The sequence below is a fragment of the Peromyscus leucopus genome, chromosome 1 (genome assembly GCF_004664715.2).
Source record: "Peromyscus leucopus breed LL Stock chromosome 1, UCI_PerLeu_2.1, whole genome shotgun sequence".
NCBI classification, from domain to species: domain Eukaryota; kingdom Metazoa; phylum Chordata; class Mammalia; order Rodentia; family Cricetidae; genus Peromyscus; species Peromyscus leucopus.
Window position 1 is genome coordinate 17,807,302 of NC_051063.1, and position 18,058 is coordinate 17,825,359.

Below are 18,058 nucleotides of genomic sequence, written 5' to 3' on the forward strand. Positions count from 1 at the left end.
AGAAATGTTCAACATCCTTAGCCATTTCAGAAATGGAAATCAAAACTACTTTGAAATTTCATCCTTCACCTGTCAGAATGGCTAAGATCAGTTTTAAAGAGTGACAGGTCATGCTGGCAAGGATGTGGAGTAAGGGGAACACTCCTCCTTTGCTGGTGGGAGTGCAAACTTGTACAGCCACTATGGAGATCAGTGGGGCAGTTCCTCAGGAAGATGGGAATCCATCTACCTTGGGCATACACCTGAAGGACGCTTCATCCTAGCACAGAGACACTTGCTCAACCATGGTCACTGCTGCTCTACTCATAAAAGCCAGAAACTGGAAACAACTTAGATATCTCTCAGCGGAAGAATGGGTGAAGAAAATGTGGTACATTTACACAATAAAGTATTTATTATTCAACCATTTTTTTAAAAATTGCAAGTAAATGGATATAACTAGAAACATAGTCATCCTGAGTGAAGTGTCTCAGACCTAGAAAGACAAATATGGCATGTATTCACTTTATATGTACATATTAGCTGCAAAGTCAATGATAACCAAGCTATAATCTGTATAACCACACAGATTAGGAATAGAGTAAGGGCCTAGTGGGGACAGATAGACCTTGTTAGGAAAAGGAACTAGAATAGATAGTTATGGATGGATTGTGGGGGGTGGCTGTAACAGGAACACCAAGTAGGGAAGAGGAGAGGAAAAGGGGATGGGGAGGGAATAGAGGGAGAAACAGCTAAAATTAAGGGCATTTGAGGGGTAGCATGGAAACCTACTAATATGGTATAAGATTCCCAAAATATATACATATATATAAGGTGATCTAACTGAAATGGCCAGATAATGAGGGAGACAGATACCCAACTGGCCATCTCTTGTCACCAAATGAAGCTTCCAGTACTGGGATTGGTTACATCTAATTGAGTTGTTGGCCAAAGGGGTTCCATGGAAATGCTCAAACAACCCAAGCTGTTGCCAAGACTATAAGTTGCTCCCCACAAACTGACAGCAAGGCCCCATGGCTGAAGACAACATCTACACAAACTTATTGACCACGGGAAAGTCAAGCTGGTGACTACATGGGCCCTTTGCCCCATGTTCTAGTGTTTTCTGTACAAAAAAGTACTCTGCATACCGCAAAAGAAAAATGTAAACACCAAACTAGCTATAAACATCTGGATGTCAAATGGTGTCCCACCTCCAAGATATGCTAGTGCAATGGTGGTGCAAAGCTTGTATAAGGAACCAACATCTAACTTGACTTAGGGTTCTACGAGATAGAATCCATACCCCGCACTGCTTGGGCAACCAACAACTTAAGACTAGATATCCCAGGGACCTAAGATAAAACCAAATATTACTGTTCTAAACAATGGGGGGATAAATAGCAATAAAATGACTCCTAGTGACATTCTGCTATAAATCAATGCCTTGCGCATCAAAAAAAAAATAATAATAAAATGATTCTTAGTGACATTCTGTTATCCTCATAACCTTGCTCAGCCATCATCAGAGAAGCTTTCTCTTATAATAGATGCAAAAAAAAAAAAATACAGAGACCCACAACCAGACATTATGCAGAAAGTGAGAGACCTTGTAACACTCAGCCCTAAAGGAGATGTTGCCATCAATCCTCTTCTCAGGGTTCAGGGACCCCCACAAAAGAGGAGGCAGAAAGAATGTAAGAGCCAGAGGGGATGGAGGACACCAAGAAAACATGGCCCGCTGAATCAACATGATCCAAGCTCATAGGAACTCACAGAGACTGAGGCCGTGTGCACAGGTCTGCACCAGGTCCTCTGTGCATGCATTATGGCTTCCAGTTTTGTCTTTTTTGTTTTGTTTTGTTTGTTTGTTTTTGTTTTTTTGAGACAGGGTTTCTCTGTGTAGCTTTTTATGGGATTCCTGGGTATGTCAATGATGGGGTCTCTGATTTCTGTGCCTTTTCTTGGGATCTTTTCCTTATTTTTGTTTTGTCCAATTTTGATGTGCTAGTTTTTGTTTTATTTTATTATTATCCCTTAGGAACGTGTTTGTTTACCAGTGAGAGACAGAAAAGGAGTGGATCTGGATGGGAAGAGAGTTAGGGAGGAACTGGGAGGAGTAGAGGGAGGGGAAACCATAATCAGGATATATGTGAGAAAAAAATCTATTTCAATAAAGTGGGGGGGACAAAAAAAGCAGGGGCCTGGAGGCAGGCCAGAAACAGAGACCAGGAGGAACTTGCTCCCTGGCTCACATTCAGTTATCTTTCTTACACCATCCTGGAACAACTGTGTGACTGCCCACGCTCAGCTGGACCCTCCTATATCAATCATTCATCAAGAAAATCCCTCCCCTGACTTGCCTACAGGCCAGTGTGAGGCATTTCCTCAGATGAGATTCCCTCTGCCCAAACGACCCTAGCTTGTTTCAAGTTGGTGCCACCCACATTTAGTCTGTGTCCTTGCCCCATAATTAATCCTCTGGAAACACTCTCACTGACACCCAAAGGTACACCTCAGTCTTCTAGGTGATTCTAAGCCCACTTAAGTGACAGTGAAGAGTAAATATTGCATCCCCTGTTCAAAAGGCATTTTGTCACAGGAGTGGGTTTGAAACACAGACCAATAAAATATTTACAGACAGAGATAGATGACAAGTATATGGGAGTTAGTCTCAGAGAGGTAGTCTATCATGCCCAGAATTTCACAACTAATTAGGTAACCCAGTACAGACCTGGACCCTCCAATAGCATGAGGAATACCCACTAATGCACACAACCCTTTCTCATCACTAAAGGGCTCTAACAGCCCCCACCCTGGGCATCTTCATGGTACAACCTCTTGTCATGACCACCCGAGAGCTCTTACACTGCTTATCCAGTGTATCCCACCTAAGCCAGGCACCCACAATGATACAGTCCAGTATCAGCACCCCGCCCCCCAGAACTTCCTGCTCCTCACAGAGTTACCATAAATGCCTAGTACTTTAAAAAAGATCTGCATTTGAGCTTTAATATATATAATAAAGTTAATATTAAATTCACGAGGGGAAAAAAAACCACTGTCAATACAGCCAGAGTTCTTAATTATGTTCTTAACAAGAGAAGCTAATTCAGCTTCCTAAGCAGAGAAGGCATTTCTTACAAGGCTATCAGGTGGCTCACAAAATCCACGGGAACCTGAGAGGGCGCCAAGGATACTGAGTGCTGGGACCTCTGTCAAGGTCACCCATGGAAACCGGGCCCCTGGCACCAGCCCTGGCACTCCCGCTGCCCTCCAACCCTCATGGATTCTAAAGTGCCCTGGATGCTCCACGCGGAACCCCAGCACGCGTTCCAAAGGGGAGCAGGGGCACATTCTCACCCACTGGTGCCGATGCTCAGAAGGGAAAGCGTGTAGCCTTGGAGCTTCCACTGCTGGAGGAGGTGGTCCTGCTTCTCACAGGACTCACTAACGTGGAGGCACCAAGTCTAGGATGCTGAAGACTCTGAGCAGCCAAGGACTAAACAAAGTATAACTCTGTGCAGCCTCCTCTCACAGTGTCTCCAGCATAATTCAGAAAGTAAGTCTTCCTTGTTCCGTTCCCAATCTACTCCAGTTTCCTGAAAACCTTGTCAGAAAATGTCCATGCAAATGCAAGCATTTAAACTGATTCCCCAAGTGGTTAATACTGTCAACTTGATAAGACCTAGCATCTCCTAGGAGACTGTGAGGCATCATCCTCTAGACTCAGTTTATTGAGATGGGCCACTAAATGTAGGTGGCCCTTCCGATGGCTGCTTCCTGACAGTAGGCAAAGGGGACCAGCTGCCTCAAGTTCCTGCTGTCATCACCCCACACATAATAAACTGTACCCTGGAAATGTGAACCAAGTAAACCTGTCCCTCCTTACACTGCACTTGTCAGAGTGGCAGAGTGGGGTGGGTCATTTGTTCTAGAAGGGGAAAAAGCCCCCCATGACGGCACCCTCCAAACTGTGTGTAACTCCTCACAGATCAATGAATGACCTATGTTAAGATGTCCTCCAACCAGAGTTGTTTCTCTTCTTGCCCCAAGTCACTCAGAAGCTGCCGTAGTTTCCTCAAAATCATTTCAGAACTTAATGATGGTCCAGGAGACCCTAGAAGGCCAGGAGAAAGGTCTGGAAGGAGCCTTCCTTTGGCACTGCCCAGCACTAGACTGTCTGTCATGCTCCTCAGCACCAACGGTGTGGTGTTCACACACACACACACATACACACACACACACACAGACACACACACACACCCCACACTGGCTGGCCGAGCTGTACTTGAAGGACAGTCAGGAATTCATATTCCAGGACCACCAGGCAGCACTTACCAAAAAAGCCAAACTCCGGAAGCCTACCTACATTTTATCTTCCAACAACATTAGGTGTCTTTGCTAAACCAGAATGGCAAATGTGGAAATGAGGTGGCTAGTGAAATCATCAGCTCATTTAATTAATATGAAAGATGTTACAAGCGGTTCTCGATAGAACAAAAGCCCACAGAAGTTCCTGTCCCTGAGTCAGCCAGCTGATTTTTCAGACACTCCACCACTGAGCTACATCTCAGTCCCTGTCCCTAAGCTGACCAGTTCCAGGTTGGGCTATCCATTTCTGACAATATTTTGAACATTACTAAAAACAACAAAAATAATTTAGCAGTAATACTCGTTCCTCACAAGCAAGACTGTGAACCAATTATCCACGTATGTACCATGACGTAGAGTCAACATGCCAGGTTCTACATCTGGACCCTTTTCTGGCCGACCAGTTCCACAGTTCTTCTGACACATCCAGATTCTGGACAATCCCAGACCTTGGCTTGGAAAACCCATCTTCCAAGAGGCCAGCCAGAGCCCTAGCTAGAACCCTAAAACTATCCACCTGTTCCCTCGTCCTTTCTGAGATCTGCTGTCAAGGAAGCATTTCTCCTGCTGAAGCAGACTGAAGGGACAAAGCTTTACGTGTGTGATCGATGGGCTCTCGGAGAATCAACCACAGTGCTCGAGACAAGTGGCTGCAGCTACCCTGCTCTGCTCCCCGTCCCGAGAAGCTGGCATAAAATCTCAGCTCTGTAGGTCTTAAACTTCAGAAGGTATGTGACTATTTTTTGGTCTGGTAGCTAATGGACATGAGTATTTATAGCAGAATTTGATGGAGGCCTCCTTTTCACTGGCTTAACAAAGAGGTAACCTCTAAGCTCCAGTGATGAGCTGGTGCTATCAAACTCTGCCTGATCACTGGAACGCAGCCACACTGGCTGAGGTCACTTTGCAAAGCAGGTCACTGCCTGGACCTAAATTCCACTCAGAGAGTGACTGCAGGGCTCTTCATTTCTGAGGACCCAGGATCTTTCCCACGCACAGTTTCCAGGGGTGATCAGAGAAGAAAATCAAAGCTCTGTTGCCAACGTGCCTGAACCCAGGTGCCTCGACCAAGCCTAAGTGTGTATGCAGTAACGCAGCAAAGCAAGAGGCCAGACCTTCTTGGAGGCTTCCTCAATGAAGATTTTTTAAAAAAATATACAATAGGCTTGCCCTGCATTCCATTTATCATTTCAGTCTCAATATGCATTTATACTTTTTCTTCCTTATAATCCTAAGGGGCAGTTGTATTCCCATTGTACAGATGAGAGGGCTGAGTCCACCACTTCCTGGGCCACTAACTCGTTGAAAACGACAGGTCTGAGAGGTAAAAGTGAACCTTGTGTTCAATAACCTTTGTTACTGTGGTCTGGCTCGTCAAGGTAGAAGGAGCAAAGGCCCACAGCTTTTGTCAGCCCCAGACTCACAAGGAATTGTACAGGCAAGAGTAAGAAAGCACCTTTTTACATTTAGATTTCATGCCCCAAAGAAGCCACTGTCAGCCCCCGGGAGAGGTCCACCATTTTGCTAACCCAGGAGGTTGTGAAACAGGATAATGGGAAGAACATAGGACCAGAACATGGAGGTTCTTTGTAATAATGTATCCTCCGACTAGGAAGTGGACAAGCCAGTTGTCCATGAGCCACTGCTTCCTTTTCTACAAACCAAAGTGACATAAATATCATGAGAATCTGTATGTTAGAGAATCTTTTTTTAGAATTCTCTCTCTTTTTTTTTTTTTTTACTTATTCTTCCCTTATATATTACATCCTGACCACAGTTTCCCCTCCCAGCCCCTTCCCCCTCATCCTTTCTCTCCCAGATCCACTCTTCCTCCGGTTTCCTTCAGAAAAGAGCAGGCCTCCAGGGATATCAACCAAACACGGTACAACAAGTTACAATAAGGTTAGTACACACCCTCATATCGAGGCTGGACGAGGCAACCCAAAGGGTCCCAAGAGCAGGCAAAAGAGTCAGAGACACCCCCACTTACCTGGTAAACTCTTAAGCATTATAGACATACGAGAATATACCATTAATAATTCTGAAGAGCAAGAACAACCTCTGCCCCCTGCCTCCCGAGTGTGTGTGTATGTGTGTGTGTGTGTGTGTGTGTGTGTGTGTGTGTGTGTGTGTGTATGTGTATGTGTATGTGTATGTGTTACTGGACCTAGAGCCTAGAACCTAGTAGGCAAGCACTATACTATAAGTTATGCAGTTCTGCCTCAAACTTGTGATCTTCCTGCCTCAGTCTCCCAAGTAGCTGAGATTACAATTGAGCATCACCGTACCCAGGTATCCAGATACTTTTATGCCTTAAAAAACAGAGTAGGGTGTTAGGAATGCAACTCACTTGGTAGAACGCTTCCCTAGTATGTATGCATGAAACCCAGGATTCAATGTCCAGTGCCAAATAAAGCCATGCATGGTGGCACACACCTATAGTTGCAGCACCCAGAAAGTAGAGGCAGGAGGATTAGAAGTTTAAAGCCATCTTTAGATATATGATACTCTATCTCAAAATGACAACAAGAAAGAAAAAGGAAGGAAAAAAGGAAGGAAGGAAAGTGTATGATCACTGAATTACAACTTATACAAAGGGAGCTTATGATGGCCTGTTGAAATGCCCATCTGAAATTAAAATATCATCAAAATAACTAAGGAGGGTTCTGGGAATCCCTAATAGTACAGCATGAAGGACTCAAAATATTGTTCTGAATTAAAGCACCTATTTCACAGACACATCAATTAAGAGATTCCCCCACAGGTAGCTAATAATTAGTGGTAATGTGTCAGCATTAAATCCAGGTTTCATGCACTATGAAATAATAAGGGCTCATTCCAAATTATGGGCAGCCGCAAAGCATACTTGAATGATCCAGCCTACCACAGGGCCAAAGAGCCCCCAGAGCGCATCTCAGTCTCATGCAGAGAATCCACACTTGCCTGTGATGGTTTGGATTCCACTTTCTCGTGACATCAGGAAAGATGACATGACTCTTTCTAGCTAACCAGTCGCAGAGGTTAGTCATCAGCCACTCTGAACAAGTACGGAAGCTCCCCATGATTCTCGCAACAGAGGAAGGGCCGTGGATCTCAAATGGCTTCGTGGAATAGAGCCCCCTCCCCAACCTAACTCACTGAGTGGATGAAGGGAGAAGAGAATGCTTTCAGCCATTTTGTTCTAACCACCACAATAATGAAGTTGGAGCAATGGAAGGGTCGTTTTTAAATAGTCATGTAGTTACCATCTCTTATCCTTGGTGTATGAGGTATAATCTAAGGGACCTACAAGTGAGAACCAACTACATGGAGCCTGCTGGGCATGGTAGCACATGTCTTCAATCCCAGCACTCCGGAGGCAGAAGCAGGCAGATTTCTGTGAGTTCAAGGCCACCTAGTCTACATGGTGAGTTCTAGGCCGCCAGGGTTACATAATGAGATCTGTTCATAAATAAATAAAATAACCACTTGAGACCCAAGACATACATTTGTTTGTTTGCTTGTTTGTTTGTTTGTTTGTTAATGGGGGGCATGTCACAACAAGCATGTGGAGGTCAGAGGACAACTTGCAAGACTACATTCTATCCTTCCACCATATGAATCCTGGGGAATCTACCTCAGGTTGTCAGGATCCATCTCACCGCCAAGGGCCATCTTTTGTAATGTTAAGGAACAGAACCTTTCTTACACCAGTTTGAAGAGCATATGCATCCCGTCTACTCCAAACAGACAAAAGAGCATCGACAGTTCCAATTACCACTTCCTAAGCACCCAAAACTATAGCAGTCAGCTGGACTTCCATAGTGCTGATTCTTACTAATGTACCACCAAAGAACAACATGTAATTAGGACAATTCCACTTACAAACTGAGGCACCTGCACAGGACAATTTTTGAGGCCATTTCTAGAACACAGTCTGATTTTTTCAGACAACTACAAAACATTTTTGGTGACATCGAAAAAGAATAAACAGTAGAAAAATAAGAATATACTTTAAACACGGAAAATGTTGGTCTTTTGTGGAAAATATTCAGCCTAGACGACTACACAAAGGCCCACACTTGGCCCTAGTGACAATGACGAGTTCTTAAAACCTATTTTCCAGCATTATTCTTGTCCTGACCATGGGAGCACTCTTCCAACATAAGAAGAGTATTCAGTGAATGAAGTCCTGGGTTTTCATGAAAACCCGAGTTTGAAGGAACTGAGGCAAAGTGACCCTCCTTCGTTCAAGCTAATAAACAGCCTGGAATAACCACAAGGACCATCACAGGGGAGGCTACACGAAAGAGCTGCTTCTTACAAAGGAACACTCACGTGTCCCAGGCTGGTGTGGACACAACTGAAAACGAGGACAGCTGGCCTCACAAGGGGCTGGACACGGGCCAACCTTGCCCCAACCTCCCTCCACACAGCCACAAAAGCATACGATCAAACTGGAACTGGCCCTAGAGATGGAGGGGGCAAGTGGGAAGGTTCCTGTCCTCACCTAACCATCTCCTGGAGAGACAGATGGCAAACGCTAAGCAGCCGGTCCACAGGCTAAGCAGGCTGCCTGCACTGGTCTTGGGCCAGGCCACGACACTCAGCTCTGGAGTGTGGGAACTAGGCATTGGGGTAGCGAGTGCTCCTTGAGGCGTGGCTGCTGAGCTGAGAGCCAGCGGAGAAGGCGTCAGTCAAGCATTAGGCTAGGGAAAGAAAGACCCATGGCAGACAGTGCCCCGTACGTGAACAAGAGCTAAGGCCAGGAGGTGCCAAACCTGGGCAGCCGAGACCAGATCTGCAAAACACTGCCCTAGCATGTGCACTGGACTATTCTTAAAATCCTAGCACTGGGGCGCAGAGGCAGGAGTCTACAGAGAGCAAGGCCAGCCTCAGTTACATGTGAAGTTCAAGGCCAGCCTGGGCTGCATGAGACCCTGTCTTGAAAAGACAACAACAAAAGGTGCCACCAGTTTCTCTAACAGAACCAGGCCTCTTCCCAACATCAGCCCTTGGCACATTCCAACACTCAGAGAGCAGGGGAGGCGGCTGGGCAAAAAGAAAGGAAGGGAAGGAAGAGGGTAGGGGTAAAACATACAGCAAGAGAAGGGGCGGCACATCTGCTCCTCGTATCCCAAAATTATCCCCTCCGTACAGAAGAAACTATGCTTCACAAAGGCCAAGAGTGGTATGGTTCACAGGAGGAGCCGGGAGTGCTTCCAGGCACATCTGACTGGCACTTCCGGTTTCTTTCTGCACACATTTTTTATTTCTTTTTTTTTTAATAATTTATTTCACTTTATTTTATGTGCATTGGTGTGAAGGTGTCAGATCCCCCAGAACTGGAGTTACAGACAGTTGTAAGCTGCCATGTGGGTGCTGGGGATTGAACCCGGGTCCTCTGGATGAACAGTCAGTGCTCTTAACCACTGAACCATCTCTCCAGCCCCACATTTTTTATTTCTTAACATAATGTATTTAATGCAGGTTATGATAGGGGTATGTGTGTGTCCAGTTGCTTTTTTTGGTAGAGACTTTTTTTTAAAGATTTTATTTTATTAATTGTGTGTGTGTGTGTGTGTGTGTGTGTGTGTGTGTGTATCTGTGTATGGGTACATGCATGTGTGTATGTATCTGTGTGTGCATACAAGCGTGTGTGTGTGTGTGTGTGTGTGTGTGTGTGTGTATCTGTGTGTGGATACATGCGCGTGTGTGTGTGTGTGTGGGTATCTGTGTGTGGGTACATGCATGTGTTTTGTGTGTGTGTGTGTGTGTGTATGTGTGTTTATCTGTGTGTGGATACATGCATGTGTGTGATGTGTGTGTGTGGTGGGAAGGATTGCCTGCAGATACCAGAAGAGGATATTAGCTGCCCTAAAGCTGGTGTTACAGGCAGCTCTAAGCCACCTGGTATGGGTGCTGGGAACGGAAGTTGAGTCCCCTGTAAGAAACACTAAGCCATCTCTAAGCCACTGGTTACCTTTATGAGAGGAAGTCTTGCTATGTAGTGTAGACAGGCCTTGAACTCTCCACAGTTCTGCCTCAGCCTAAGTGCTGGTGTTACGGGCATGCATTACCACACCTGGCTATAACATTATATTACTAAAATTCATGTAAAACGGGTTTTTCCTGTAGCATAGTGACTGAGACCCAATTTATCGGCTGACAGACTCTGCCTTGCCTAGTACAAGTCCTAAAAAAGGATCATTTATTATAAGTTAATATTGATTAACATTTTACAGTTGGCCGAGTTTCCTTGTTTCTGTGACAAAATGCTGACCAAAAGCATCTCGGAGAGGAAAGGATTTATTTCAGCTTACACCTCTCAGGTCACTCCCCATCCCCACTGGAAGCCAGGGCAATGAATGATAGAGTTACCAAATGTTGCCTATGTTAATTGAGGAGCTGGAAACCTGTTGGATGGAGTTCAAGATTCTCAAAGCAGTGTAGAGACCCATGACTCTGACGCATCTATTCTACATGGCGCTGTTTCACCACGTCGGGGAAGTGGCTTCCCATAACCTACCCTGGAGGACTCGGGGTTGGAAAGAGTCAGTAGAATGCTTGTTCTGCAAGCACGGGGACCTAGTTTGGTCCCAATGCTGATGTGATGGCATGTGCCGGGAAAGGAAGGACAGGAGGGCACCTGGCCCTCACTGACCAGCCACTCTAGCCTGATTGGGTAGCTCCAGGTTCAGTGAGAGACACAGTCTCAAAGGAGACAAGAGTTCTTGAGGGTGGCACCAAGGTTGTCTTTCAGCCTCCACCCACCCACACACACATAAAACAAATCAATTTTAAAAATGACCTCTGGAAAGAATTAAACCCTATATCAGGAGACAGGAAAGAAAAGGAAGAAAAAAGCTACCACGTGTAATTCGCTTTTAAATACTCTTCAATGGAAGTCGATTTCCTAAACTCTCTTTTGAACTTGGCAGTGACACAGACTTCACTGCTATTTATCTGTTTCTTGTCATCTTCTCCTAATCAAACTCCCACACCAGGTAAAAACAAAAGACAAAGACACAGATCGTTTGCATCGCCATTGGACACTGGACAGTGGTTCATTTTGGAACATTAATTTCAGCTCTACTACAGCAAAAGAAGGACAAAAACATCAGTCAATGTCTGCAATATTAACAAAATTAACATTTGTGGGCTAAAGAGACAATGTAGCAAATCTCAGAAACAAAATTATGACACTGTCCAACCAAACTATCCTAACAATAAAAAGTTACGTATTTGTGGTTAATACATGTGGTTTGCTTGGAACAAAGAAGAACAAAGAATGTGTGTGGGAGTTTGAGAGATGGGCAATAGGTACAGTGAATTCATTATATCATTTCCTCCACTTTTTTATCCATAGTGAACAGACGTGTGTGTGTGTGTGTGTGTGTGTGTGTGTGTGTGTGTGTGCACATGCACACCTGTGCACATGCTTGTAGAAACCAGAGGAGGGTGTCATGTGTCCTCTTCCATCATTATCCACCTTACATTTTGAACTGATCCTGATGCTCATCACTCCAACTAATCCAGCCAGCCATCTATCACCCAGGATCCACCTATCTCCACCCCTCAATGATGGAGTTATAGGCATACGTGGCCATGAGCAGCTCTTGTGTGGGTGTTGAGGATCTGAACTCAGGTCTTCTTGCTTACAAACCAAGCACTCTTTCCCACTAAGCCATATCCTTAGCCCTAAACAGATTTTTTTCAACTGTATCTTCAGAATGAATTTAATTCTGGAACAAGAAATATATGTATAACTCTAGACTTATACAGAGCTTAGAGAAAATCATAAACCATCAAGATTATCATCTTTCATCATCATCATTATTACAGGAATATTTACTTCTAAAGTATCTACTGTCAACTTATTTTTTAATGAACAAGGCCATTTAAGAATTTCAACAGTTTACTTAAATGTACTTCATATTTTATGAAGAATAATGTCATATGATCTACATACCAGGAGTATCATAGGCCTTTTCCAAGTTGTCAATCCAATGATTCCAGAGAGTATCACCTGTGAGGATAAACACATCATCAGCCCAGAAAATGCTGGTTAAACATTTCCCATTCTTGTTGATTATATAAGCCACAGCAAATCACTCTGGACTGTCTTATAGATCTACAAAGTAAGTTTACTGGCTGTGATGGTTTGAAAAAAAAAAAGCCCCCAAAGGGCACTATTAGGAGCAGGTATGGCCTTGTTGGAGGAAGTGCGTCACTGTGGAGGGGGCTTTGAGGTTTCATATATGCTCAAGCCATGCCCAGTGTCCCAGACCACTTCCTGTTGCCTGTGAGTCAAGATGTAAGAACTCTCCGCTCCTTCTCTAGTACCATGTCTACCTGCATGCTGCCATGTCCCACCATGACAATAATGGACTAAACCTCTGAACTGTAAGAGAGCCACCACAATTAAATGCTTTTCTTTTATAAGAGTGCTGTGGTCATGGTGTCCCCTCATGGCAATAGAAACCCTAACTAAGACACCGACTGTGTGTGCTTTCTAATTGTGTGAGTAAACATCAGTATCTCTGACCAAGTTCCATATACCCAGTCTGCTGTCAGAGTCAGTCTGTGACATACACAAGTATCTACATGGGACAGGTTAACTCCTAAACAGCAGACAAAAGCCTTGAGGGTATCTCCTAGCCCAAGTTTAAAGCCTGGGTTCCACATTCCCCAGACCCCCTCACTACACTTCCCTTCCAAGCACCGCTGCCCTTCCTTGGTCATCCAGGCTAGACATTCCTGGACTTCATGCTATGCCCTCTTTCCTGCAGCACCCAGTCCTCTTGATGACCCTCCTAGCTGCCTGGGAACTCATAGCCATCCTACAAACCCCTGCTTGTCACCTCCTCTGAGAAGCCTTCAGTAATCTCATCACCCCACACGCCTGCCTTGTACATATCAACTTCTTTTTTCCCTTAAAAATATAAATCCCGATTATGGGCTGGAAAGATATCTCAGCAATTAAGAGCACTTGTTACTCTTGCAGAGGACTGGAGTTCAGTTTCCTGCACTCATATCAGGCAATGTGGCACCCACATGCACATACAACGACAGACAGACACACAGAGACACATACACATCTTTTCCCTCTTCTTTTTAAGAAAACTCTGGTCATCATTTGAGAGGTGCATCTCTGCACCTCTACCATGAGCTCCTGTCCTGTCTCTGAATCCCTGGCTCCTAGGGTAGTGCTTGTCACATGATTATCAACAAATGACTGTCCCTGAGCGTTTACTCCACAAAGAGGAACCATGGAGAGAAAGCTCTTGTATTGCACAACAACGCTTCAATAAAAAACACACTAAAATTCTTGGAAAAGAAGAAGCAGAATGTTGCCAAAACACAGACTGGAAACCGCCACAGCCTTTCGGATGGCACAGTTCACTAAGTCACTGGGAGAATCAAAGTAATCCTCGGGACACCCTGAGGCCTCTCGAGTACTCTTGCCCTGTGTACTATAGGGTGTGTCCACCAAGTGCAGCTATGAGGAGTGTCTTCAGGGACCATCTCCCTAGCCCCAATCCCTCCCATGCACACATCCACAATTGCTGTTTATTAACTACACATCAGGCAAGAGTGTTGCGATCAAACCCACAGGTTCTCCTACAATACCCCATCTCAAGACCGAATCAGCCAAAGCACCACAGCAGGGCGGGAGACCAGCAACCTCTCATTCCCCCCCAGGGTACTCTCGAGCAGCGAGAAATGAGGAATTTGTAGATAGGACAGAGGAGAGAGACAGATAGAAACACAGGATAGCCTCGGGAGGGCCTGGGTCCAAACCCACCAGCCCCTTCTGTCTCTACTAAAGGGCTTTTTAAAGGAATGCCAAGGGGCAGAGCGAAAGACCTCCCGCCGGCACAGCCAAGTGCAGACCATCCCAGACACCTGGTGACCATGACCATCCCCTAATGCAGCCCCGCTGTGTAAAAACCTTTGTGGACTCCCACACACCAGCAGAGGACAAAACACCCTCGTATAACCTTGACCCAGAAGCCCATATGTGCAGGCAGGTAATGGTTTCTTTCTAACCCATTCTATCCTGGAAGTTCCGTTAACTTCAATAGGATTCCCCTTGCCTTCATTCCTAGTGTGTGGGCTGTGTTGAGTCTCTGCGGTAGAACAGGGGCTCTTGAAACCCAGGGCTCTCGCCTCCTGCTCAGACTCAAAAGGGTCAGCCATGTGACCTTAGCTAAGTCTCTTCATTGTCTCCAGCCCTGACTCTGGTCTCCTGTGAGATGTTAAGTGAAAGAAATCACCTCTGGGTCTCTTCCAGCACAAAAGATTAACACTAAGCTGGATGTAGTGGTAGATACATATAATACTTTGGATGCTTAGGCAGGAGGATCACAGATTCGAAGTCAGCCTGTTCACACACACACACACACACACACACACACACACACACACACGACAGATTCCTCAGAAAACCTGATATCCAGTGAGTGCATGAGCACACACCCATGTGCCCATGAACACACGTGCCCATGAACACATGCTGTTGTGTGTGCATGTGCATGCATCTGCTGTGTGGGCACACACACAGACATCTGCATGTATGTCCTTGTGTGTGTGTCTCTGCCTCCTCACCCTGCTGGGACTGGACTTTGCTGAGGAAATGCCGACTGTTTTTGTGTGAAAACATGACTGAAAACATGACTGCCCTTGAGGAAACCGCAAACCGCCCACTTCAGAACAAAATCACTATGATTTGAATTATTCATCGATGTTTGTTATTTGTGTCACTGTCTCATAATACCCTGCGGTCCAGCTTTCAGGAACATTCTCTTTTTCCCCATTAAAACAGTATTATTAAGATGAAGGGTCCAGCTCAGGACATAAAAGCCTATAAAACAATTATGTGTCTGAGCTACACTTTCCATTTCTGTAACAGTCTCAACGCCCCACCTTCTCCATGCTCACAAGTCAGTACATTAAATGTATTTTATGTAAGTACACATCTCTAAATTCTTACTGCTATATGCCAATGGCATGTGTGTATGTAGACACATATGCACAAGGGTGTGTGATTTCCACAAAATCATCACAACAGATTTGCTTTGTTTGTTTGTTTGTTTGTTTGTTTGTTTGTTTGTTTTTCGAGACAGGGTTTCTCTGTGTAGCCCTGGCTGTCCTGGAACTCACTCTCTAGACCAGGCTGGCCTCGAACTCACATAGCTCCACGGACTGCCTTTGTCTTCTGAGTGCTGGGATTAAAGGCGTGTGCCGCCACTGCCTGGTTTAGATTTGCTTTTTCTGATCTCAGTAAGTACTTCATTGGAATCTTGTCAAGTCCGCTGAAATAGCTGTAATTCATTTCAGACTGATAGTTGTATAGCCTTCCATTGTACACCAGTGTCTAATGTATTCAGTCATTTCCATATCTGTGAGCATTCACTCTAGGCGCAGCTTTTTATTCTTGTAAACAATACAGCCATAAGCATTCGTGTGTTTTGTGAGTATATATTTAAAGACACACGCTTTTATTCCTGTTGGACGAAGTCGCAAGAAAGGGGTGGCTAAGTGGAACGTTATTTTTATTTTTTAATTCTCATAGATCCTCATAGATAGATGTCTTTTCCAATGAAGGCCTTCTGAGACAAAGAACCATGCTGCCTTTCTGCCTTTGGAAGTGGTATTTTGTCTACATAGTCGCCACTGCAGGAAAATATGAATAAAACACCTGATATGTAAGGAATATCAACAACCTCACGATGTATTTGGCAGAGATATTAAAACTTGCTGGAGAGAAAAACAAAGCTTATAGGGCAATATTGAATACAGACCCAAATAAATCAAGACATACCCAGGTCATGGGTTAGAAGGCACTCTGTTTAAAGGCATGGCTGCCACTTGAATTCTGAAACAGATTCAGAGCACAGCCAGGAAGCTTGTGTGAACCACATTCCTAACCAGGTGATGGAAAGTTAGTTCAGTCAGGCCTGGCAGAGTTGATTTCCATCCCCAGTACTTCAGAAGGCTCAGGCCTGCGTCTCACAGGTTCAAGACCCACCTGGGCTACAGAGTAGCTTCGAGGCCAGCTGGACAAGGCAGTGAAGTTCTATTTCAAAATAAATAGGATAAAGAAGGCTGGGGATACACCGAGTGGCTCAATCCCCAGTACTAGGGAGTGGAAATAAAACTGCACCCCAGTTCCAGGTGGAAGTTGCATCTGTAGCCCGTCCTGAACCTGCAACACACCCACGCCCTGTTGACTTTCACCAGTAGCCCTGTTCTTTTCCACCCCGGTGAATCCCAAGGCATTTGGAGAACACTGTGAAGGGGAGGGGTGAAGGGCAAACAGGAAGCAGGAAGAAAGAGTGAGAAGCCTTCCGGAATGGTGGCAGGAACTGAGGCTCTGCGCTGAGGCTGAATTCTTTAAAAGTGCTCAAGACTCAAGGAATGGATGTTTGTGCTTCCTGTCATCCAAGCATGGCCTTGTGGAAGGCAGGAAGAGAGAGGCTGAGGACGCTAGGCACCGCCTCCCTCTGGGGCAGCAGTAGCTGGGCTCTGTCAGGAGGTGAGAAGTCCATTAGGAATGACCTTTCATGGCCTCTACTACACCACAATGCTACTACTGACTAAACTGTCTATGCTGTGAAGGCCTATGCCTGGGAAACCTCATCAAATGCCACAGGCAGCTTCTAGAAGGCACTTGGTTATGGCAAGAGTCAATGAATGAATGAATGAATGAATGAACAAATGAATAGAGACCAGGAATAGAAGATGAGCTTGCTTAAGGATGACTACATAAGCCTGAACACATATCCACTCCCTGGGCTTCCTGAAAGGACGATGCCATCAGCATTCTTGCATCGGGCACAAGATGCAACGTGCCCTGAATGTGCAGGTAAGAACCTACGGTTAACGCCAAACCATCTCCAGATAATTATAATCAGGGTCATTATCGTTTCTGTTCCGCTCCTTGTAAAACCGTTCCTTGTGGCTCATGGGAACAAAACAGATCTTTCCTCTTCCTGATAATGCAGAGGAAGCATGCGTCTGAGGTAGAGCAGCTCAGAGTCAGTGTGACCCACCATGTGCGGCTAATGCCCTTAATTTTCCAGCTTAAAAACCAATCATTAAAATCAAAGGCTTATACTTCTACTGCCCTATTTTCCCTGACTAATCCACAAACATGCCTTAGGGCAAAAATGTTCTGGCTCATTTGTCAAAACCTGCTGGATCTAAACACAGATGTTTAAAAGCCATGTTGCAAATGCCCTGTGTTTATCTTGTAACTAGGCAGAAAATAATTTATCAGACTTCTCAACGGCCGATCTTTCCCTATAACTGAAAAAGTGTGTGTGTGTGTGTGTGTGTGTGTGTGTGTGTGTGTGTGTGTGTGTGTGTCAGAGAGAGGGGGGGGGTTCTTCCCTTTTTATAGCATTTATAGCACTGAGAAAGTGAGCAGAATTCCCACAACAGGTACTATAGACAGCCTATTCACTTCACTTTGGTTATATAGTTATTGCCTTGGTGTTTGAAAAATACGCACAGTATCTGGTATGTGCCAGTCCCAGGAGCCAAGCCCTTTCCCACATGTTCCCTTATATGAAAAATCAGTCCTGAGGTAAGAGCATCCTGCCCATTTTACAGATGAGAATGTCACTCACGGCAAGAACCTATAAGTGAGATTCTGCTGTCCTGTAAAACAAAGGACTGAAGAAAGTCAATAAATTTCACTCCAAATACTATCTTCAAA

At 45.0% G+C, this 18,058-nt stretch overlaps 1 protein-coding gene across 1 annotated transcript in view; it reads right to left on the reverse strand.

The window, feature by feature from the left end:
- Positions 1–18,058, reverse strand: part of Fam189a2 (family with sequence similarity 189 member A2) — a 62,804-nt gene that overhangs the window by 38,917 nt on the left and 5,829 nt on the right. Inside the window, 1 exon segment of the mRNA XM_028894038.2 lies at positions 12,305–12,361. Coding sequence (XP_028749871.1) covers positions 12,305–12,361 — 57 coding nt within the window.